The sequence below is a fragment of the Mus pahari genome, chromosome 20, assembly GCF_900095145.1.
Source record: "Mus pahari chromosome 20, PAHARI_EIJ_v1.1, whole genome shotgun sequence".
Taxonomy (NCBI): domain Eukaryota; kingdom Metazoa; phylum Chordata; class Mammalia; order Rodentia; family Muridae; genus Mus; species Mus pahari.
In genome coordinates, this window is record NC_034609.1 from 43,653,913 (window position 1) to 43,677,366 (window position 23,454).

Genomic DNA, 23,454 nt, shown 5'->3' on the forward strand with positions numbered 1-23,454 from the left:
TCTGTGTAGCCCTGGCTGTCCTGGAACTCACTCTGTAGACCAGGCTGGCCTCAAACTCAGAGATCCACCTGCCTCTGCCTCCCAAGTGCTGGGATTAAAGGTGTGTGCCACCACTGCCCGGCTGGGATGTCCCTTTGTGGATGGCAGTCGTATCTAGGTATCTTCTTTTTTTTAAAGATTTATTTATTTATTATATATAAGTACACTGTAGCTGTCTTCAGACACACCATAGGAGGGCATCAGATCTTATTACAGATGGTTGTGAGCCGCTATGTGGTTGCTGGGAATTGAACTCAGGACCTCTGGAAGAGCAGTCAGTACTCTTAACCACTGAGCCATCTCTCCAACCCCAGTCTAGGTTTCTTGTTATTATCTGAACCCCTGAGGTTGTGTACATGACTGGGGATGAGGTGCCACAGGCAGAGGAAGAGTCAGTACAAAGGCGCTGGGACAGGGGACCTGCAGGTGGAAGAGAGGAACACTGTGAGAACTCACCTGTCACTCACTCGATGGCAACCATTAAGAGTCCTGTGCTCGCAGGCCACTGGTGGTGCACTCATTTAATCCCAGCACTAGGGAGGCAGAGGCAGGCAGATTTCTGAGTTCGAGGCCAACCTGGTCTACAGAGTGAGTTCCAGGACAGCCAGGGGATACACAGAGAAACCCTGTCTCAAAAAAACCAAAACCAAAACCAAAACCAAAAAAACAAAAAAAAGTCCTGGGCTCAGGTACCAGCAGGCTTCCTCAGGCTGCTGTACTGAGAACCACCTGCAGGGGGCGTGGGTGGCAGGAGGAGGCCGTGGCCGGGCATCAGAGAAGCAGGCCCCAGGACTCAGGCTTGGCCTGGAAAGGCTTTTGAGGGAACCCAGCCGGCTGTGGAGTGTGGGCAGGTGTGAATGAAAGGGACTCAGCCACCAGAGGAAAGGGGGCCGGGGGAGGGGGGGGTTTCTGCAAAGCAAAGAGGGACTGTGGACTGTGTTGTGGTGAGGGCCACCAGGGCAGCTGGGACAGGTGGGGACCTCACTGGCCCAGCTGTGGTCAGCAGCTGTGTTTTCCTTGGCGTCAGCACAGGGTCTTCTTATTTTGTAAGAATTGTACTAATATTTTAAAAGCCTGGTCCTTTTTATGCCCCATGCCCTGGCAAGCCACACGCTTAAACCTGAGTTCCTACCTTCCCATTGAAGTGCTGGTCACCCTGGTCTGCTTCCCCTTGGGAATAGTATGGCAGCGAAGTGACCCCAGCTACCTGGAGACAGCTAGCATCCCAGGTCACCTAGGAGTCACCGGCCCTTCTGGCTTCCTGCTCCTGTGTTGCTAAGCATGGCTTCCTATTGCAGTGCAGAAGAGCAGGGTGGGGGGTGGGGAACTGTTTGTGGTCAGATCTGTGCTGTGTGGGGATTGTGGGCTGGGCAAGGAGCAGAGACAGGACAAGGTGTCTAGAGCCTGCCTTAGGCTGGAGAGGAAACCAACTGGCTACCAGGCATGCCTCTGTCCCTTGGAGCAGAGCTACTCTGTTCTATAGGCTGTCCAGCGGCTGAGTTATAAGATACAGTCAGCTCGACCCCTGCCTGCCTGCCCTCTCAGCCCAGCCCTTTACATGGTGCACAACCTCCCTGCATGTACTCAGACCCCCTCCTCCGCCCTGATTGGAACGCACACTCAAAGTTGGAAATGAGAGGGCTGTCTGGAAACCCACATTGGCAGCGCCGGCGCTCCCGTCACCCCCTGGCTCCCTGATTTCCAGCTCAGCCATCTGCCCTGGCTCCTTGAAGCCCGTGGAACCGTTTAAAAGGCTCCTAGAGATATTGATCAATCTCTAAAATGGATTATCCTGCCTGCCTCACAGCCTGCCTGGGTGCCCTGGGTAAGATCAGAAAGGAATTATGAGAACCGGAGGCCATGGGAGCAAGGGCGCGAATGGATCTGCTCTGGAGAGGCTGTCTTATCGGAGCCCTGGTGCACACACCATCTGGGGTGGAGGGGGGCTTTGGGAATGTCGGAAAGAGGCCATCGCAGGAGGATTTGTAGCTGAGCCCAGGGCGGTGGAGAGGGCCATTTTTCCTCTGAGCTTTTTCCCTGAGGAAGTCAAGCCCTTTCAGAAACCCTACCAGCAGCCAGTGACGGGCAGGCAGCACACCGCTGTGTATCTGCCCCCTCCTCCACCACTCAGGACTGCAGCCCACACTGAGGACCCCGGGCACAGGTGTGCGCAGTGAAACCTGAGACTCAACTGGGTAGTGTCTTTCTGCAGCCTCTGAAAGCAACCAGATATCTATGTGGGTAGATCCGACATGGAGAGAATGCTCACAGCCCAAGAGTGGCTCCCTTTTCTGTTTTGTTTTTGTTGCTTTGGTTTTTTGTTTTGTTTTGTTTTTTTCTTTTTGAGACAGGGTTTCTCCCTGGAGCCCTGGCTCTCTGGACCTCTCTCTATGTAGTCCAGACGGGCCTTGAACTCACAGAGATCCACCTGCCTCTGCCTCCCAAGTTCTGGAATGACACAGCCTCCTGGAGTTTGGTTGTTGTTTTTTGAGACAGGGTCTCTACATAGCCTTCCTTGCCCCGGAACTCACTAGGTAGATATAGTTGGCTCCGAATTCAGAGATCTGCTTTCTTCTGCCTCCCCAGTTCTGGGAGTGAAGGAGTCTGCCGCCATGCCTGGCTCAGTCCCTCTTTGGAAAGGGCCTAATGGCAGTGGAGTTCTGAGTGGGGAAGGATCCAGCTCTGAGCGCAGGTACTCATCCTCCTGCCTCAGCTCAGCCCAAAGGCTTATCCTGGCTCACCCTGTGTTCTCCCTGACCTGTAGGGCGTAATGTACCCTGTGTCTTGGGGTCACCTCTTCCCTCCATGCCCGGCAGAGCCCAAGCCACCACTGGCTAAGCATGCTTACCTCTTGCTCCTAGGGTAACTATGCAGCCTGTCTCCACATCTGTCTACTCGGCCTGTCTGGGTGTGGCCCCTGTGGAGGACCACAGGGTGGGTGACTGTTGGGAAAGGGGTGCCAGGAAGCCATGGTAAAAGAGTCAGTACTCACACAGGGAGCAAGTCAGACCGTTGTTAGCCTCTGTGCATACCTGGGAGGTACAAAACTCTGACCTTTGAGAACGGTGATCATGTTTCTGTGGTTGATCCGGGAAGACCACTCAGTCTGCCAGCGTGATGTTCATGGTGGCAACCAAGAATTCTGGGCTGGAAGACCAGGTGGCAGAGCAGGGGAGTTGCAAACCTCGGTGAAGGGCACAAGGATATCCTTATTGGGCAGCAGTTGGTCCTCTCTTGTGGCAGGCCCTCACATCTGTGGGAGCATGTGCGCAAGGGACATGAGAGGCCCCACGATGGATGTGGCATCACGTACGTGTGTGGTGGGGGAGGGGAGTCAGGAAGGCGCCTTCCTAGAGGGTCTCATCAGTTGGCAGGTGCCCCAGCCTGGCCTCGGCTAATGGACTGGTTTGGGGTAGCTCTATATTTCAGAGCCCAGGGATGGCTCCCGTGGCCTCTCAGACAATGCTCTGTGACCTTGGCCCCCAGCCAGCCCCTGTGGCCTCCTCTACACCTCGTGTCTCCTGGCCTGCCCTGAATATCTTTTGTGTGGTTATGTTTATTTGGCCAAAGGACTTAGAGTCTGAGGAAACAGGGGGGTGAGGGGTGCCCTTGTCCTCCCTTAAGATAGACCGGATGGCCCCGAGTCCCAAGACAATAGGTTCAGGGAGGGACCAGGTGCTGGACCTGGGACAGGAAAAGGATAATGGGGGGGGTAGATGAAAAGCCCCACCATGGAGTAGGACTTGGGATTCAGACAATGACTCCCGTTGAATGAGGTATTCCAACAATTGTGTGGTGACATGGGCTGGGGGTAAAGGGGACAAATGTCCAGGGAGACAACAGCCAGTGGTAGGTGGTGTCTACCTTGCCCTCTGGAGAATTCAGCTTCTGATTCAAGGCGCATGCATACATTGTAGTGTGTAGTTCTCACCCTGGCTCTGTGTTCCTCACAGCTCTGGACCCTGTGGTTGGTGACTGACGGTTCTTCCCAGGAGACTCAGGGAGACAGATTTGAGGAAGTGATCAGCTCCACAGGTCACTAAAAAGTGTTAGAGCGGAGATCTGGTGTTCTGGTTGTAGAGGGGCAGGGCCTCTGAGTTTAGCAGATTACAGGAGGCTCTAGATAAGAGACTGAGCCGAGGCTGTAATTGAGGAAGTCCTTCTGTCCTCACAACTTACCTTGGGGCCATCACCGGGAGTTTAACACTTTCAGGAAAGGTGCTAGCTAGAATCCAAGGAGCGGCAGCTGAGCCCCTGGGCAGGCAGCCACTGTGATCCAAGGTTTGCTGAGTGAAGGAATCTTTGTTGTATTTTGTCGGTTGAGATGTGATCTCTGGTAGCCCAAGCTGGCCTCAGACTTACTATTAACACACAGGTCAACAACAGTGACCTTGAACTTCTAACCCTCTGCCGCCACTTCCCGAGTCCATGCTACGGACGGATGGCAGCTAAGGTTGCTATGGATGGCAGTTAGGGTGTCCTGCTCGCTGGGCAAGCACCCTACCAAGCGCCAGCCCTGGTTTTAGTTTGTTTTGTTTTGTTTTTTTGAGAGAAGACCTCTCTCCCCCAGGTTGGCCTTGAACCTGTGACCACTGTGAATGTTGTTTTACAGACAGGAAGCAGCACATGTGCCCTACAAGTCTGTCTGTGTCTGACTTGTTTCCCTGAGCGTAGTGCCTTCAGAGCTCCCCAGTGCCCCAGGCTAGGAGAAACCCCCATCTCTTATTTATTGATTTTTCTTGTAGCTTTCCTTTCAAGGGGCGTGGCTGCATGCACCAGGTTAAGGCCCTATCCCACGGGACCTCAGGCAGGGAGGCCAGGCCAGACTTGGGGAGCCGAATGAGGCCTGCCTGTGCCTCTGACCAACCTAGTTTTTAGTGTCATGGTGGCAAGGTGGAAACACAGGAAGTTCCAAGCCAGGACTGCACTTGCCAGAGCAGGCCCCCATTGGCCACCTGTCTGCTGGAGCCCCAGGGAGTCCAGGAGCAAGCCTGACTTTGGTATTTCTTCTCCTTGGCTAAGCCATGGGGTCATAGAGCTGCAGGAGCCTGTATGCCAGGGTGGGGGAGAGGGGGCGGGGTAAAGGTCGCCTCCTTATCAGGCTTCCCAGAGACAAGGATAAGAAAGCAAAGCCACTGTCACCCAGGGCAGCAAGGGTGTGACTCTGCTGATAAGGGAAGGCTGATTGACAAGTGAAAGGAGAAGTGGGCGGGACCCATCGGCCAGCTCTCTGGCCTTCCCAGACCCCTGGGTCAGAGGTCGCAAGCATGCTTTCTGGATTACCTCCCATCCTGCCCCAGGTGCATTTACTGAGCGCCTGCCACGGTCCAGACTCTGTCACTCCTTGACCACCTGCACTATGCTAGGCCTCAGGCTTGGGCTTCAAAGATGGACACCGTAAGGACCAGCGGGGAGTGCCGAGGACCAGGTGATACAGACTCTAAGGCCCAAGTGGGCTCAGGCAGGCCAGGCAGCCCTACTTCTGGGCTCAGCCAGAGGCCAGGACAGTGGGGCCTGGAGGGATCTCAGCTGCTCCCCAGAAATAGGGCCAGTGGGCAAGAGGGCTTGTGCTTGTGGCTCCTTTCAGTCCAAAGACATCTGTCCCTCCCTTGGGTCACCTACTATGGGTCAGCCACCAGGGACAGTCAGACCTTCCTGTAGCATCAGGGACCTGGAAACTTCTACACTCTACTGAGGGGAAACTGAGTCACAGAAAGGCTACGTGTGGCAGGTGTGTGTGGATCTTGGGGTGGGAGACTAGAAGCAGGGTGTACAGAAGTCACTCACAGTCCCAGCAGCCTCTCCCCTCTCAGCAGAGCTGGCCCCATGCCCTTTCCTTTTTAGAAACCTGTCTACAGCTGGGGGCCGGGCCAGAGCCAAGGCATGGCTGAAGGTGTCCTGGGGACCATGTGGGGGGCAGGTGGATGGTTTGGTTTGACTGTCACCATCTTCCGATGCTGGCAGGTAGCCATGGCGGGTATGTTCAGAACAGCATACCTACTCTGAAGGAAGCTCACTCAGGCCTCAAAGCCATATAGTAGAATCAGGCACTGGCCCTCCCCTTCATTCTGAGGGCAGGGTGGAAGACAATGTCACTTCCTTCCCTAGCATAGTGTCCCTCTTGCCCTTGAGGCTTGTGATTTCCCATCTCCCAGGAGCTCCTTTCTAGCCTCCAAGGTTCCTGTGCCCTTGTGCTGAGGCAACCAGAAGCCCCCCGCCCCCCCGTCCACCATCTTGACCTTCATGACACCCCCCAACCACTGGGGTGCTTATCAAGACCCAGGAGATTGGGACTCAGCTCCCGACTCTTCCTGAGTCCCCACAAAACCCTGCCCACTCCTGTAAGTGGCTTAATGAAGGAAGGCCTGGTTCATTTCTGTACCAGCCTCGCCTAATTGGCGTGTTTGTCTTTCCGCATTAGTCCCAGCTGGACAGAGCAGTTTGATCAACAAATGCAAAAAAAAAAAAAAAAAAAAAAAAAAAAAAAAGGCTGGATTTCTGCGGCAGTGTCTTGTTTTTGCAAACTCGCCCGCTGTCCCCCGCTATTAGCCACGTGCACGTTCCCCCAGCTCCAGCCGCATGCCGTAAGCACTTAATTGTGGGTGCAGTTAGTCGAGGCGGGCACTCTCTGCAGATTTCAGGGGTGAAGAAACCTAATTATACCTGCAATTGAGTGCTTTAGCGGGGACAAACATGCCTGTTCAGCTAATTGCAGGCATCAAAATTGCCCCCACAGAAACAGTCCCTGGCAGAGGCTTTGAGCGAGAGGCCACCAGGCCTAATAAAGCCTGAAAGCTGAAATTATAGCGGCGGGGGGGGGGGGGGGCTCGCTTTGGCCTGAAGGATAAGGCATTCTCTGTGGTGTCAGGGCCAGCTTTCTCTGTGGTGGAGGCCATTTCCAGGGCAGGCTTGGTTTTTCATTATGTCTTGTCTCTGAGCAGAAGTGTCACATGGGAAGGATAAGCCACAGTCTGTCAGCTACCCCCCCCCCTCTGCTGGCTGCCTTAGGCAACCCGCGGGCCTCATCGGCCCGACCCCTCAGAGAACTCATACATAGATCCGCGTCGACCAACTGATGGTGTTGCTCGCTTTAAATTCGGACACTTGGTTTTAGAGCCAGGTTGTTTGGTGCAGGCCGGTGTATTTGAGGGAGTTTTATAAAATGACATTTATTTATTTGCTGTCTGTGAGGAGGGTAGACATGAGACACACTGTGTGCACGTGTGTGTGTGTGTGTGTGTGTGTGTGTATAGGTCAGAGGAAAACTCTCCTTCCACCATGTGGGGCCTGGGGATGGAGCTCAGGATGTCAGGTTGGGTAACAGGTGGCTTTATCCAAGCACGAGCCATCTCACCAGCCCCTAACTGAGGATCTTTGGGGTGTGTGTGTCTGTCTGTCTCTGTCTGTCTGTTTCTGTGTGTATGTGTCTGTGTATGTGTGTGTCTGTCTGTCTGTATGTGCGTGTCTGTTTATGTGTCTGTTTGTGTCTGTATGCATGTGTGTATGTGTGTACGAATGTGTGTCCGTATGTGTGTGTGTAAGTGTATATACATGCGTGTATAAGGCTAAAGGTCAGCCTTAAGTGCCATTTAAAGATTTTTTTGTTTGGTTTTTTTGTTTGTTTGTTTTTTGATACAGGGTTTCTCTGTATAGCCTTGGCTGTCCTCGAACTCAGAAATCTGCCTGCCTCTGCCTCCCAAGTGCTGGGATTAAAGGTGTGTGCCACCACGCCCGGCTTAAAGATTTTTTTAAAGAGATTTATTTATTTAGGTTGCCTGAGACAGGGGCTCACTATATAGCCCTAGCTGTCTTGGAATTCACTATGCAGAGGAGGCTGGGATTAAAGGCATGCATCACCACCACTAGGCTAAATTTTGTAATTATTGTTTTAAAACATTATATAAAGCCAGGGGTGGATTGCATGACTTTAATCCTGGCACTCAGGTGACAGAGACTGGTGGATCTCTGTGAGTTCAAGACTAGCCTGGTCTACATAGTGAGTTTTAGGACAGCCAGAGCTACATAGTGAGTTTTAGGACAGCCAGAGCTACATAGTGAGACCCTGTCTCAAACAAACAAATTATACATATATCTGTATAAGGTGGGTATGTGTGCCAGAGTACAGACCCCTCAGAGACCAAAAGAGCATCAGATCTCTTGGAACTGGAGTTATACACAGTTGTGAGCCACCTACCCTGGATGCTGGGGAACTGAAAACTCAAGTCCCCCAGAAGAACAGTTTGAACAAGCCAACCAACCAAACAAACAAACAAAAAGCAATTCAAAATGTAAGACATAGGGCCTTTCTTTTATTATTGTTTTTTTTTTTAAGTTACATACTCTTTATTTTGTTGTTTGAGTTTGCTTGAGACAGGGTCTAGCCTAGGCTAGGCCTAGGACTCACCATGTAGTGGACGATGGTCTCAAAGTGCAGTAATCTACTGATTAGCCTCCAAAGTGCTGGAATTGCAGGTGAACACCCCAATGCCATGGATTTTTTTTTTCCCCCCAACAGGCCCCCGTAGGCTGGCCTTGAACTTGGTAGGTAGCCACGAATGTCCCTGAGCTCCTAATCCTCCTGCCTCTAGCTCCCAAGTTCTGGCGTTACAGGTATGCACGTCTCTCTGCAGCCTGTTTCTGTAGTAGAGATAGAGCCCGGGGCTTCACAGGAACGCTAGGCAAGCACTCTACAAGCAGGGCTAACCTTCCAGCTTTTCTTACCTGCTACCCCGTTTAGACAGGGTCTTGCTATGTCGTCTGAGTTCAGAGTCTGCTCAGTAACTCCATCAGCTGGCTCTGTTTCTGCTTCCGCTTTATAACACCTTTCGTGTACAAGGTCGGGGCCGAGGTACAGGGAAGCGGTCACCCCGTGAAGCAGGGCCAGCGTGCAGGGAGTGGGGAAACCCACACTGAGGCCCACAAGCAAAGGAGAAGTGAACTACACAGGGAAGGGCAGCCCTCTTCTGTCTGCTTCCTAAATGTCAGGATGAGCAGATGGCATGCCCGCCTGTGTTTCTGAAGCGTGGACTCGCCACACTGGAAGGCCCTCTGATCATTTGGTTGAAGTGACCTACAGAAAGAGGCAGAAGGCCCAAGCAGGCCAGAGCCACAGTTGAAGGGATGGGGCAGAAGGGTGCCGGAACCTGGGTTCCCGTCTTCTGCCCAGCTGCTGCTTGTTGTCCAGCTGGGTCTGACACCTGGTGACCTACTCCTAGTGGGGAAGCCAGAACAGGGACATTTCAGGGATGGTTTGCCCAGGTGGATATGGGCTTAGCACTCAGACCAGCAGCTGAAAACAAATGTCCAGACCAGAGTTGGAGCCCAGTCGGTTCTGCCTCTTTCTCTTGTCGGTCCCTGTCACATGACCCAGGGCCTGGCCTGAACTGGGTGTCTGGGAGCACAGAGTACTCAGAAACCAGCCTCCTCCTGTGATGTTACCACCAGAAGCCATCCGTTTTAGCCAAATGGAAAAATCAGTAGTGCTAGAGGACTGAGCCCCCAACTTGGTACCTCCAGGGGCCAGAGGAGGGCGGATGCTCCGAGACCCAATGAGTGACTGGAGGTGGGCCAGGCCCCAGGTGACTCCAGTTCCATCCTGGGACTGTGTTCCCCAAGGTGGCTATGTCAGGGGACAGACATTTTGACTGTCACACTGAGGCTATTGTTTGATACCCGAAAGCCATAGAGTACCCAGTGGACGGCACAGGAGCTATCTAGGCCTGGGATGTATCCAGGACACTTGTGTCAGTTCAGGCACCAGAAAGGCCAGTTAAGGATAGACAGGCCCTGTGGCCACTGACAGGGGTCCTGATGTCAGCATGGAGTCCAAGATGTGAGACAGCCAGAGGTCCGTTTCAGAGCTAAGCCCTGTGGTTGGCCAGTCCCCGTGCTGTTTGATGGGAGTTCATCCCTTTGGCCCATCTTTGGGAGCCTTCCTCAAAGCATGGCCTTTTCAAGACTGCTCAAGGGTAGGTCTGGGCCAGAGGTTAGACCCCGCTCCCCAGGGTGGGAGGACAGGGACAATATACACCCTTCCTAGATTGAGTAGTTTTCCTCTTGTGGGATTGTTTTTTGGTTGATTACTTGTTTATTGTATAGTACTGGGGGTTGAATATAGGGCCTTGTGCCTGCTACACAAGTACCACTGAGCTGTGTCCTTGGGCCCTCTCTTCTCTTTTCTTTTCTTTTCTTTTCTTTTCTTTTCTTTTCTTTTCTTTTCTTTTCTTTTCTTTTCTTTTCTTTTCTTTCTTTCTTTCTTTCTTTCTTTCTTTCTTTCTTTCTTTCTTTCTTTTTTGTTTCCAGACAGGGTTTCTCTGTATAGCTCTGGCTGTCCTGGAACTCACTCTGTAGACCAGGCTGGCCTCGAACTCAGAAATCCGCCTGCCTCTGCCTCCCAAGTGCTAGGATTAAAGACGTGTGCCACTACTGCCTGGCTTGACTTTTTCTTCTTCTTCTTCTTCTTCTTCTTCTTCTTCTTCTTCTTCTTCTTCTTCTTCTTCGTCTTCGTCTTCGTCTTCGTCTTCGTCTTCGTCGTCATCATCTTCGTTGTCATCATCTTCGTTGTCATCCGTCGTCTTCGTTTTCGTCGTCTTCGTCGTCATCGTCTTCATCTTCTTCATCTTCATCGTCGTCTTCTCCTCCTCTTCCTCTTCCTTCCTCTTTTTGTTTTGAAGACAGAGTTTCTCTGTTGTGGCCTTGGCTGTTCCAGAACTTGGTCTGTAGACTAGGCTGGCCAGGAGATCTACCTGCTGCCTCCTGAGTGCTGGGGTTAAAGGTGTGTGCCACCATCCAACTGTTTTTGTTTGTTTGTTTGGTTGGTTGGTTTTGTTTGTTGTCTTTTTTTTTTTAAAGACAGGCTTTAAAAGGGAGCTGGAGTGTGGCTCAGTTGGTAGAGTGCTTGCTTAGTGTGCACCAAGGCTGGGTACCATCCGTAGTATTTCATAAACCAGGTAAGGTGGCACACACCTGTCATCCTAGCATTTGAGAGCTCAGGACACAAGGATCACAAGTTCCAGGCCATAGGGAACTGGGGGCCAGCCTGAGAGGCCCTATCTTGAAAAACCAAAATAGAGTCAGGCAAATTTCTGAGTTCAAGACCAGCTAGGACTACGTAGTAAAACCCTGTCTAAATACAACAATAACAAAATTGTATCTAATGTGGCTGCCATGGAGTCTTGGGCCAGAGGATCCAGGGTTCAAGGCTAGTCCAAGATATAAGTTAAAACCCTGTTTCAAGAAGTTTTTTGGGGGGGAAAGTCTTACTGATTCCAAGAGCAAGGAGAAAGTCAAGGCCTGAACAGAATCCAACCTGCAGAGTCCAGGGATCTGACCCAGCACTGCAAATGTAAATCATACAGTCAGTTCAAATCAAGCAGGGCCGGCAAAGGGGCTTAGCGGGCAGAGGGGCTTGCTGCCAGTTCTGACCTGATTTAGAGCCCCAGGACCTGCACTGTAGGAGGAAGGAACCAACTCTGGCAAGCTGTCCTCTGACCTCCCACACATACCACAGCAGGCACGTCTACACACAAACAAAGGCTTTATAACTCAAGCCTCTGGGAGAGGAAGAGGCTGTCCCTGAACCTGTCACTCTATCTGGGGTCCAATCTGTGGGTTTCCTTTTCTGGGCTGTGTGACTTAGGGCTATCTGACTTCTCTGGCCTCAACATCTCTTGGGAGGAATGGGAAGAATGAGGAAGGACAGGTTTACTTCCCTGGGATGCTGTGTACAGCATCTGTCTTCTTAAGCCGAAGTATGGGACCCAGAGCTAGGAGAGAGCTGGGCTGTGCCAGACACACTGTTGGGCTCATCACAAAGGTCTCATGAGGGGGACGCTTGTTACCTGACCGTAAGCATGTGTCTGTGTAATGGACAGCTGGGAAGGGGCGGGGCAAGGGCCTCTACTCTGGATACCATGGAAGAGCTGGAAGGGGGTGCTATCTTCAGTACTGGATCTGAGGGGGGTCATGAACCCCCAGAATGAGCAAGCATGACTTCACTTGGGCATCTCTCCCGATGGGGCCCTGGGGCGGCAAGTGAGGCTTTACATGTTGTTCCTTGCATAAAACTGAGTCCCAAAACACAGGTGAATTGGGAGGAAAGGATGTGGGTCAGGTGACAGACTGGCCACTGCAGATTCTCTTTCTCATTGTCACTGCTGCCCTGGGCCTCGAGGAGTCTTCAGGGACTAAAGCCTGCGCTTGCAGGAGGAGCTTCCGGAAGGCTGTCTGACTCTGAGGCAGATGGCCAAGCTGATGGCCTAGGGCCATACCTGTTCCCGAAACCCATGTGTCACCGTTTAAAACCAGGAGGGTAGCCATGACACTGGAAAGCCCCATGTCCCATCGGGTTATTGGTTAATGGGTGCCAGGCTGCTGTGGGACCCCTGATACTCATTGCCCAGAGCCTGATACAAGCCAGCTGACCTGAGCTCCTCTGGGGACTTGCTGGCCAGGAGCAGGCCACTGTGACAGAGGTGACCAGAGAGATGAGGCCCCTGGAGACTTGTAATGAATCACCACAAACCCTGTGACCTCTGAGAAGCCAGAGACTTTCTGACAGTCCAGTGGCTAGAAGTCAGGTCAAAGTGTCACAGGCCCTGTCCCCTCTGGAGGCTGAGGAGGCGCTTCAGCCTCTCCAGTGTTTGGGGCTGCCGCTCAGTCACAACTGCTGCTGGTCCTGGCCTCACATGGCTTCTCTCTTATGTCACTCTATTCTCTCCTCTTTTTTGGTATTCACCGTGTGTGTGTGTGTGTGTGTGTGTGTGTGTGTGTGGTGTGGCATGTGTGTGTGATTGTGTGTGGTTGTGTATGTGTGTAGTGTGTATGTGTGTGTGGTGTGTGTATGTGGTGTATGTATATCTGTGGTGTGTATGTATGTGTGTATGTGTGTGGTATATGTGTGTATGTGGTGTGTATGTACTGTGTGTTTGTGTGGTATCTGGTGTGTGTGTATGTGTGTGTGTGTGGTATATGTGTGTATGTGGTATGTATGTAGTTTGTGTGTGTGTGTGTGTGTGTGTTATCTGGTGTGTGTGTGTGGTATATGTATGAATGTGGTTTGTGTGTGTGTATGTGTGCGTGTCTGTCTGTATGTGTGCATATGCTTGCGTGTATGTGTATTTGGTAGAATCTTGATATATAGCCCTGGAATATCTAGAACTTTCTGTGGTTCAGAGCAGGCTGGTCTCACATGCAGGGTGCAGGGACTGTCCTGCCTCTGCATTCTAGGTGCAGGAGTGAGGAAGGCAGCCCAGCCGAGCTCCCCCCTTTCCAAGCCTTGCTGTCCGCAGCCAGACTGATGCTCCTTTTATCTTCAGCTTTAGCTTTCCAAGTGATAGGCTTACACGTGTCCCACCTCACCTGGCCCCCTCCCTCCGTGGGCCACCCGGCACTCAGGAAGGATCCCACCCACGCTTTACCGTACCCGCTCAGCCTCTTCTTCAGGACCAAGTCACAGGCCCAGGTACCAGCCCACATCTTTGGTTCAACCCATTGCACAGGGAACAGTAGCACAGGGCTTGGACCCTAGAATCCTTGTGAGACGACCACAAGGTGGGTAAAACACCAGGTCAGGGCACAAGGAGTAGAGACCCCACAGAAAGACGGAAGCCAATCCAGGCACAGATGTCAGGGCCAGCTGTGAGCTCAGGCCTTTATTTTACAATCTGGGGCTTACTTATCTCAGGAGTTTGTCACCTAAGGACCAGAGCCAGAGGGAGAAGAGGGTGTGGCTGCTCCCTTTGTGCCCTAGGGCAGTTGACCTCACAGCACTGGGTCTTAGCATCCAGCCTACAGAGTTACAAGAAGTATCTGTTTGGTGGGAGTAGGTAGGCAAGTCCCCCAAATGTTTACAAAGCCCTGAAAGGCAGGAGGATGGAGCCAAACACACTGAGGTGCACCTGTCACTCACTCCTGCTGACATCACCATTGTTATATGGTCTTGGGAGTAATCCCAGATGTTTGTGGAGGCCCTGGGCTGGTCAGGTGCTGGAAGCATCCATACCCACTCCTCTCCTGGCCCTGCAGGCTCTACTCATTTCTGGCATGAGGCATCCTCGTGTGCACCTCCTCAGGTAGGCAAGCTGGCTGCCTGACCGCACATGCGTGCCGGCATGCACGCACGATCCACCCTGATTTCCAGATGAGGAGGCAGGGTACTCAGGACTCCCAGGGCTCAAACCCCAGTTCTGGTATCGGCTTCCCCGTGCCTCACTTGGAGAACAGAAGAGCAGGGTGACTGGGATATTCCAAAGGATTCCGTGGGTCGTCTATGAAGAATGTTCAGAGAAGCGCCTGGCCCACGGTGGGCATCTGCTGCCTGACTGCCCTGCCAGAGGGGACAGGCAGGCATCTGGAGGATCCAGCATGTCCCAGGAGCCATGCAGCCTTGGCCCTGCAGCCTCCGCTCCTTTCTGGAGTCTATGGTATGAGACTTCCTTGGGTGCTCCTTCTCAGGAAGGCAAGCTGGCTGCCTGGCCTAGGGGACTGCACACGATAGGCGATGGGTACAGCTGACAGAGAACCGCCTGCCTTAGCATGTGGACGGGGCTATTTTTATTGTGTTCAGCTGGCTGGCACTGGCTGGGCTATGCCTGAGCCCTGGCAATGGTGGCCCTGCTACAGGGAATGTGGGGGCCTCTCACTGTTGAAGGGGCAGCCAGTATGGCAGGCAGCATCTTCAGAGAGGAGACCTCCTGGTTTCATACATCTCCGCAGGGCAGCCTGAACCCCCTACCTTCTTTCCTATGAGCGAATGGGGGTTGTCAACCCCTTTCCTCTCTAACCTTGGGTGGCTTTCACTGTGGTCTGTCTCTCTGGAGGTAAGAGGAAAGATGCCATGTGGTGTCCCGGCCTCCCAAAAGGCACAGAGGAAGGATGGTTCCTGGGTGGTCCAGTTTCCTAATTGCTGCTGCTTCTCCATGAGAGAGACAGAGACAGACAGAGACAGGAGATACTGGCTCTTCATGCCCTGAGGGAGGAGAGAGGTAATGACCACCTTTCTCTGGGGTAAAACATAGGAAGGCAACTGCCTAATACAGACATCCACAGCCAGCACTGGTGTGTCCGCACGGTCTGTGGTGGGAGCGCTGGGCGCATGTCCCAATAGGAAAGAGGCCACAGACATGCCTGGTAAAGGGCTGGCTCCCCACAGGGACATGAATGGCTGTAGTGATGGGGTCCACCCACCACAGCAAAGCCACAGGGGCCAGTGGGAAAGAGAAAGTGCAGCCAGATACCCTGTTCAGCCACATTAGGCAAACAACTCAGCCATTCAGAGAGAGCCAGCACCCGCTCTGGCTGCCGCTGGGGGGTGGGGGTGGGGTGGGGGGACTTTGTGTTCTTAGATGTTTTGGCACCAGTTTTTTTTTAGGGGGGGGACTATGGGGTAACCACCCTCCCCCCTGTAGAGTGGAGAGAGTTCCACCCTTCGGAGGTCCCTATTGCCAGGATAGGTCACTAAGCTACTCTGAGCCTCGAGACTCAGGGGCGAAGGAACTGAGCTAGTTCAGTAACATCATACAGCTAGTCTCCTTCCCCAGGGTGTGGCTCGGTGCAATTAGGACTTGGCCTGCACAGGCTTCGATAATTGGATGCAGGCATTGGGCTTCTTATTAGCAGAGAGGTTCTTCTTCGGGAGGTGCAATGATAGAGGGGTGATAAGCGGAGCTGCCCCACCATCATGAGATAGATCCTCTCCGCCTGTTCTTCCCACTCGTGGCCTCTTCACAAGCCAAGCCCAGGCCTCCCCTGCCTCAGTACGGGTCCCCAATCGTCCCTGAGTGGCTGGCACAGAAGCGAGGTAGTTTGGAATCCAGTCTGGACAGCTTTCCCCACAGGTGGCTTCAAGAATGGCTCTTTTCAGGATGACTTCGCCTACTTTAGCAGGGGAAGGAAGGAGGGGTGCCCAGCCTATTGGGGGAGCACCCTCCCTCTGTACCCTGCCTGTGATTGGCCCATAATTACAGGTTTATTGCCTGTATAGCTATTGTGTAATGACATGTTTGCAAATTAATTTTTATGGCTCCTGCCATTAGCATATACAGTGGAGGAAGGTTTCGTATTAATTACTACTGTTGTTCCCGTAATCCCGGGGAATTAAAAACCAATAAAAGAGTGACAACACAAACTGATAGTTTAGGGTCTTTTAAAAATAGTTTTTATTCGTTTCCCCGAAGTACAACTAGAGCTTGTGAGGGGTCGGGGCGCAGGACAGGGGTGGGGGTGGGGGATGTGTGTGAGCGGTGCCTGGACCCTCTTCCTTCACCTAGCCCAAGAGTGCAGGCAGGTGATGGATGCTATGACCCTAGACCCCCCCCTCCCGCCCCCACCCCGAGTCCGCCTGTGTGTCCTCGCCTCGCAGGCAGCCCCGGAAACAAAGGGCGGCAGCCTAGGGCCTGGCGCGACCTCTGGGGTCATGTGTAGCAGAGCGGCTAGAGGCCAGCAGCGGCGCCTTCCTGCAACTTGGGGCCCAGGAGCCCTCCCCGGGGCCGCGCGCGCGTCTGGTTTGCTGCAGAGGGGGGCGCAGCAAGGATCAGAAGGCTCGGCCCCCACCTCCCTCAAAGTGTCCTCTAGAGCTCTCCCCTGGGGGCGTGTAATCTGAGAGTTACCCGAATTCGCCGCGTTTATTCGGATCTCAGGGCCACTGGTTGTGGACCCCTGATGGGTGAGAAGGTTAGAGAGGGTCAGGGCAGCAACCCTAGCCAGGCGCGACAATGGCGCCTACTGTGCGTACCTGCGGACTAGGACCTGAGGATCTGGGGTCAAAAGGTGACCATTAGTGTCAAGGAGTCACACAACCCCAGGTAGTCGCGCCACGGCGGTGGGGAGAGCTTCCATAAAAGGGCTTGAAAAACAAATGGTCGCTTCTTGATACTTGCTTTGCCGCGTGCGTTTAGTAGTAGGGGCTGGTGTGTGGGTAAATGGACGCTGTCTCTTTAAAATCGCTGGGCTGGACAATGAGCGCACAGGATGTGGTTTGGCGGCAGGGTTTTTTCCCCTTCGATTTGGGGAATTATCACTTGGGGCCTTCTTGAGCTGGTGTGAACGCGCGGCGGCTGGGGAGGGGAGATACAGGCGCCACACTAACGCTCAGTGCAGTCGGTCGTTTGCTTAAACCAAATTAGCCGGGCTCTCGTTACTATGGTGCAGCCGGGGCTTGCAGAGTCCCAGTAATAGCATTTATTAGGTCTGTTTGCCTGGAAGCATGCCTTCCCGGATCTGATAATGCCCGGGTGCAGGAGAGTGTGGGAGATGGTATCAAGCATTTGATTACACTTGCAACAGGGATTTTTTTTAAGGGGTAGGGCGTGGGGGGAGGAAAGGAAAGAGAGAGGCCAACCGCCGGCCCTAGCCCTCCCGGGCGCGGTCTCCGCAGCCCGCTGCGGGCTGCACAAAGGGCGGCCCCGGCCTCCCCGGGGCACGGTCGCGCGGGGGGGGGGGAGGTCGTGCTCCGAGCTCCCGCAGCTGTCAGACGTGGGTGGGGAGGAGCGAGGGCGGGCCGACGGCCAGAGCGCGGAGTTGGGCAGCCAGAGGGGGGCCCGGCGGCGCCCGCAGCCGCCCACTGTTTGCAAACGGCCGGCTCCCGGGCCGAGGGGAGCACCGTGCAGTCGGAAGCGGGAGCATCCGCCTGGAGCTCTGGGCAGCGGGTCTGATCCATGAGGCTCTGAGGCCGCGCACGGGCAGGTCGCAAGTGGAACTCTCGTCACCGCGGCGCGCAGCCGGGAGCTCCAGGAGGACGCGGCGCAGACGGAAGGAGCCGCCCGCCGCTGCGCCCCTTCCCTTTCGCTTTCATTAGGGGAGACAAATCTGCTGTCAGGCAGCCAGCTTTCCAATTTACCGATAATGATTCTTGCATGAAAATTGATCGAGGGGCTCTCCACCGCCGCGCGCTCTCGCCTGCCTCCCGCTCTCCTGCTCCTGCCGGCTGCGCCCCCGCGAGTTCCTCCTCCTCCTCTCCCTCCTCCCCACCCCCTCCGTCTGAGTCAGTGGTGGGACGCCGGGCGGGGAGATAACCAAAAAGGGGGGGTGCTGGTGGTGAGGGGGGAGGGGAGCCTGCCCTCACCAGCGTCCCTAGCCCAAGACTTGTTTGTTGCCGCCGCCTCTCCCATTGACGAGGCGAAATCTGCCCCCTCGGTACTTCTTGGCTGTTTGGGTATTAATTTTCTCCACCCCCCAGCACCCCTGCCGAGCGCCCCCCTCCTCCTCCCCGCACCCCGCCCCTCCTCACCCAGTAGCTAAGGGGAAACGAAAACAAAGCCGATTTCTCCTTGGCAACCAGATGCCCCCTCCCGCCGCCCCCCTTCCTTTTCCCTTCTGGTTCTGAACGTGAAACCCTGTTGGAAACAGGTCTCTTGACCCTCGCCCTTGACATTCAAATGGCTGAATGGAGGCGAGATTGCTGTTCGCACGTCTTAGGGGGTGCTTTTTTTTCTCTCCCTTTTCCTCTCTCTCTCCTGTCTCTTTTTCTTTCCAATGAGTAATCCCTAAAGACCTTAACCCCCCAATTTCATCACCCTCACCGCCCCCCTTTATTTTTCTCTCTCCTCTTCTGCTCTCCCGCCCTCTTCCCTCCGCCAGCTCCCCCTCCCTTTTTTTTTTTTTTTTTTAATTTGCATCTCAAGTCCAAAAGGCAGAAAATACACACGCGGCGAAGACGCCGGGCCGCCGTGGAGGCTCTGGCCCTTCCTTGGTCAATTACCTCACTGTGGATCTGCTCCGGCCGAGGTGGCCGAACCTGCCCGGGCGCTGGACGGAAAGGCAGCCTTTGATCATCTCGGAGAAGGAAAAGGAAAAAACACAAACTGGTTTCTACCCACGGCGCTCCGGGGATCGCTCTTCTGCTTTTATTTTATTGTTTTGGACATTTTTGAGCGCCGTGGCTTGGACGCTGGTTTTGTTTCATTGCTGGGCTTGATTTTTTTTTTTTTTCCTCATTTCCTTCTTCGTCCCTCTCTGGTCACTATGGAATTCTAACCTGAGCCATGTTCGGACTGAAGCCGCCTCTCTATTACTTACCAGGTAAGCGAGTCGTGCGCCAGGTCCTCGGGTCCCAAGACCAGGGAGCGTAGGGGCGCACAGGGGCGCGCTGCTCGGCTGCCCGCTCAGTGCGCGCTGCCGCGTGGGGCGCCCGGCCCGGTGCGCGTCTCGCTCCTTTTGTCTGCGCGGAGCCGGCGGCGCTGCGCCCCGGGCGCGATCGCGCGGGTGTGAAGTTACTTTCCCGCGGGCGGCGACCTGGGGGCCCCGGCCCCGCCGCCCCCGTCCCGATTCCCTGGAAGGTTTTGTTGTGCGAGGCCGGGAGGGGCCGTGGCCGCAGTGCGCGCGGCTTCCTGTTTCCTGCGCCTCGGTGCGCGCTGACAGCCGCTGCCATGCAACTTTCAGTTTCGGGGGCCACCGCGGGAGAGCTGGAGAGCCCCTCCACCCTTAAGATGCTTGCGCGCGGGCGCGAGGGAAGCTAGAGAGCCCGGAGCGAGCAGGCAGGCGTGGGAACCGGGCCCTCCTGGTGGCTTCCCCCTGGGGTACCCCCCCTCGGGTCCGACTGCACGTGACCGCAGGTCGGGAGGGCTGGGCTGCGTGTGGCCGCTTCTTCTAAGAATGCTGGGTTTTTTATTTTCTTTCTCTAAGCCCTGGCACAGTTTCTATTGAAGTTGAGGTATCGTTGGGGTGCAGAAATGTTGGGGTGCAGAAATGTTGGGGTGCTGAAGGAGTAGAGGGACGGCCTTCGTGCATGACATGATCTGTTGTTTTCTGCAGATGATTTGGGAATAGTTTTGCTAGGAAACGTGCACGTGGCTGGGTGTTGGGTTAACATTGCCTTTTTTTTTTTTTCCTTGTGTGTTGTGTGGATGTTGTGGCTCTTGCCAGATCTCCACCGACCTGGAGTCCAGAGAAGGAGAGGTGGGCCAAGAACCTGCTTGGGCAGGACTCAGCTGCAGGGAGCTGGCCCTAGTCGTCCTGACCTAGGGCACATGTTGTAACTGAGTTAATGTAGCAGAGATGAAAGGTCGCAAAGAAGAGCGGGTTGTGGAGGAAGTTCCGACTGCAGGACGGCTGTGGGTGGCTCTGGGCGTTCCTTTGCGGATGCTTCTATGTCCAGCCCTACCTGGTGACAAGCCTATTCTGTTCCTGGGGTGTCCAGCCCCTGCCGTTGTTTATATTGAGACAGGGTCTCACGATTTAGCTCTGGCTGGCCTGGAACTTGTAGATTCCCCTGCTTCAGCCTCACCTCCACCAAAGTGCTGGGATGAAAGGTGTGTGCCACAGGGTCTGGCCCCAGGCTGGTTTTTTTGGAAGATTATCTCGCAGCCACTCACGTGTCTCCGTCTCTTCGAGGGCCTGAAATAGCAATTGTCAAACCTCTAGCTGGGTTCTCCCCTTCCTCTGTTCAGTTCACTTCCGTACTTCCTTCCATTTGGTCTAACTAAAATTAGAACCAGGAATCCCCCAGCTTCCAGCAGGGTTATCTCTGCAGGAGGGCAGGTGTCCTCTGTAGCTCAGCCGGCTCCCCACGGGAAGGCGTGTGTGTGGTAGCCTCTTCACAGAAGTGCTGCGGATTGATTCTGCCCCTGCAGCCCGTTAGCTTTGACAAGGAGAGCAAAGATAGGTACTTTTTGTATTTCCAAGCGCCTCTCTGGGGCCTTGGAGCTAGCTCGTGGTGTGAGAGGAATCTTTGTAGTAAGTACTGGGCGGCTCACCAGCACAGGTGTTTGAAATCTGCACCCCATGCCACCTGACCTCCCAGGGCCGTCTTGTATACGAGCTTGTCAGGCGACAGATTCTTTATTTACACAGGGAGCCTCTGACCGGAGAAGGAGGAAGTGTCAGACTGGGGAGTTCAAAGCAATTAAAAGAATCAGCCTTGGCTGGGATTAGGCCCTAGGCAGGCAGGCGGGTGTCAGCCAGGTGAATCCTGCTTGTCCTGATCCTTCAGGGAGGGGAGGGCTCAGATAAATTAGCCACAGGTTGAAGGGTTTTCTCCTACTGAAGTTTATTTGTTGACGGTCCCTGCCAAGGTTTTCCGCCCTGTGAGTTCAGGGTAGGATTGGAGCTCAGATGCACCCTGAGCAGTAGGTAGTTTGGGGACTCTCCCATACACCCCATGGGGTGGGTACTGATATCTCACCCCGCTGGCCAATCTGCCCAAGAGGCCCTGCCTTTGCTTTTCTGGAAGCGTCAGGGCTGGGATCTGCTGTCAGCCACTTCAAGAGGGGATTTCCAGGCCTGAGCGCAGTGGGTGTCTGGTTGGCTGTGGTCAGTAGCTTTAGTTGAGAGTCAAGAGTCTTGACCCTTAGAGGGACCTGGACACTTGAGTTCTAGGTTTGTCCCAAGCCTCTGGATTCTGCCCTCAAGATCTGGTCCCATCAAGGTGGCTGTCACCAACCACCAGGGGACAGGGACCAGAATCTATCCACCAGCTGCTGTGGGGGAGAGGGAGGGTGGCCACGGTCAGGTTGGCCCTATTTTCGGTCTTCTCTTGCCACACTGGACGATGGGTCTGAAGTCCAACCCCAGTGTGTTCCCAGCCTCAACCTCAGCAGGTAAGGAAAGTTCCCGGAAGTCCTCGGTTTTCCTGTCTCTGACTTGGATCCACTGTGCTGTCCTAAGATTGATATGAAGCCTCTGTTGGCGTGAGGTACACCTGTGCTCTTGTGGAGTCCCTGAAGGTTCTCTGACCACATGGATTGAGCAGTGCTCATGTAGCCCAGACTAAACTGACCAGGCCTAAGAGATGTTACGCTACTAATTCTCCACCTTTGGTTCCAGGGACCCATGAAAGAGGAGATTTGGGGGGAATGACGTGTGGTTTGTTTTGATTTTTGAGAGTCTCATGTAGCCTGGGCTAGCCTGGAACTTGCCGTGTGACCCAGGCTGGCCTCAAACTCCCTATGCACCTTCCTCTACCCCACCCAACCCCACCCCAACCCCTAGGTGTTATGGTATAGAGTCAACCTCCACACAGGGGTAACTATCAAACTGGTGAAGGTTTTAATCAGGTATTGCTACAAGGATGAAATCTTTTGCAGAAATTCACAGAACCTAGTGGTCCAGGCGGGACTTGAACTTGGTGCTTTGGGCCAGTTTGGCTGACTTTATAGTGAGAAGTGACTCGCTGACTAGAGGGTCAATCAGCTTCTCCTGCAATGAGAGGAAGATGCAGGACCTGGGGCCATGCCCTCCATCTTCCTGACAGTGACAGATGGTAGTCTTTCTTTGGGGTCCCCTATCTAGCTTTCCTCTGTGCGCACGGCTTACTGGATACCCCTGTCCCTGAACTCCACAGGACTTTGTGATCCGTGCAGGCGGAGACTGAGTGTCTCCTTTTCGCTTGGCCTGCCGCCAGACCAATAACGACAGTCGTAAAAATAAAAAGGATAATAAAATAAGGAGGAGGAGGAGGAGGAGGAGGCTGTGGCCACTTCACATATGGCTTGTTCCATGCCAGACTTGCTGATTCGCCGGACACCGCTGGGAGGTCAGGCGAGGTCTGTCCCACTTGACGGCAGAGGAAACTGAGGCACAAGGGAGAGCGAGGTCACTGAAGCGGCAAAAGGCGCAGCAAGAGGCTCAGCTGGGCCCTGACCCCTGACCCCGGGCAGTCTGGCTCCAGAGTCTCTGCTTAATAAATATTTGTTGACCCTGTCAGGGAGAGATGGCGGCTGGTATTGGCGGTGGCGCCCTCCTGGGGCCCCTTATCTTGTTCCTGACTGTTGGCTGACCCTGCCCTGGCCCCAAGATGAACTCTTGGTGACCTCACCTCCCTCTAGATTCCCTGTCCATAGCCAGGAAGGATGCTCTGAGACCTGCCACGAAGGGACTGGTGTCTGAGAGGGCCATGGCTAGTGGCGGTACTTAACCTTATATCTGTTGGGACATCTTCTGCACCCAAAGCTGCCCCCTGAGGTCATAGTGAGTCATTCAGAGATAGAGGATCAGGCTGACCCGACGCCTTTACGCCTTTCTGAGCAGCTTACCCTATGCTCGCTTAGTCTATGCATAGTCAAGATAGTGGAAGGCTAAAGGTCCCCAAAGACTGCACTCCAGTGTGTTCCAGCCTGTGTACAAGGCTAGGTGTGTACTGTGCCCAGCGCGGGTTGGGGGTGAGTGTGTACAGGTCAGCCGACCAGGGCAGCCTCCCTTGCCAGTTACAACCCCACCTGGGACCTAAGGAAACCCTGGAGACCTGCTCTTGGGTCAGGCTGAGCCTGGGAAGAAGGTTTAGCCATTTTCTAAGTGTTCTTAGTGAGGTCAGGGCCTGCTCTGGCTCAGTGAGACGGCCGTTAGGATGACACTCTGGCTTCGGTGCCTCTGCGATGCCATGGGTGGGAATCCATCTGCCCCTTTTGCCAACTCCTTATCTTCTTGACTCTTCCTGCTCTGGGAGCAAGTGGTCCAGAGGACACTTGGTTCTGCCTGGAGGAG

At 54.2% G+C, this 23,454-nt stretch overlaps 1 protein-coding gene across 5 annotated transcripts in view; it reads left to right on the plus strand.

Annotated features, from left to right (window-relative positions):
• Positions 1-23,454, plus strand: part of Gse1 (Gse1 coiled-coil protein) — a 354,151-nt gene that overhangs the window by 245,463 nt on the left and 85,234 nt on the right. For 2 of the 5 annotated variants that reach the window (XM_029532582.1, XM_029532583.1), the window contains exon 1: positions 18,642-19,056. The exons of the other annotated variants lie outside the window; for them this stretch is intronic. In XM_029532582.1, coding sequence (XP_029388442.1) covers positions 19,020-19,056 — 37 coding nt within the window. In that variant the 5' untranslated portion in view covers positions 18,642-19,019. Of the gene's footprint in view, positions 1-18,641; positions 19,057-23,454 lie in introns of those variants that run through there. 5 annotated transcript variants of the gene reach the window in all.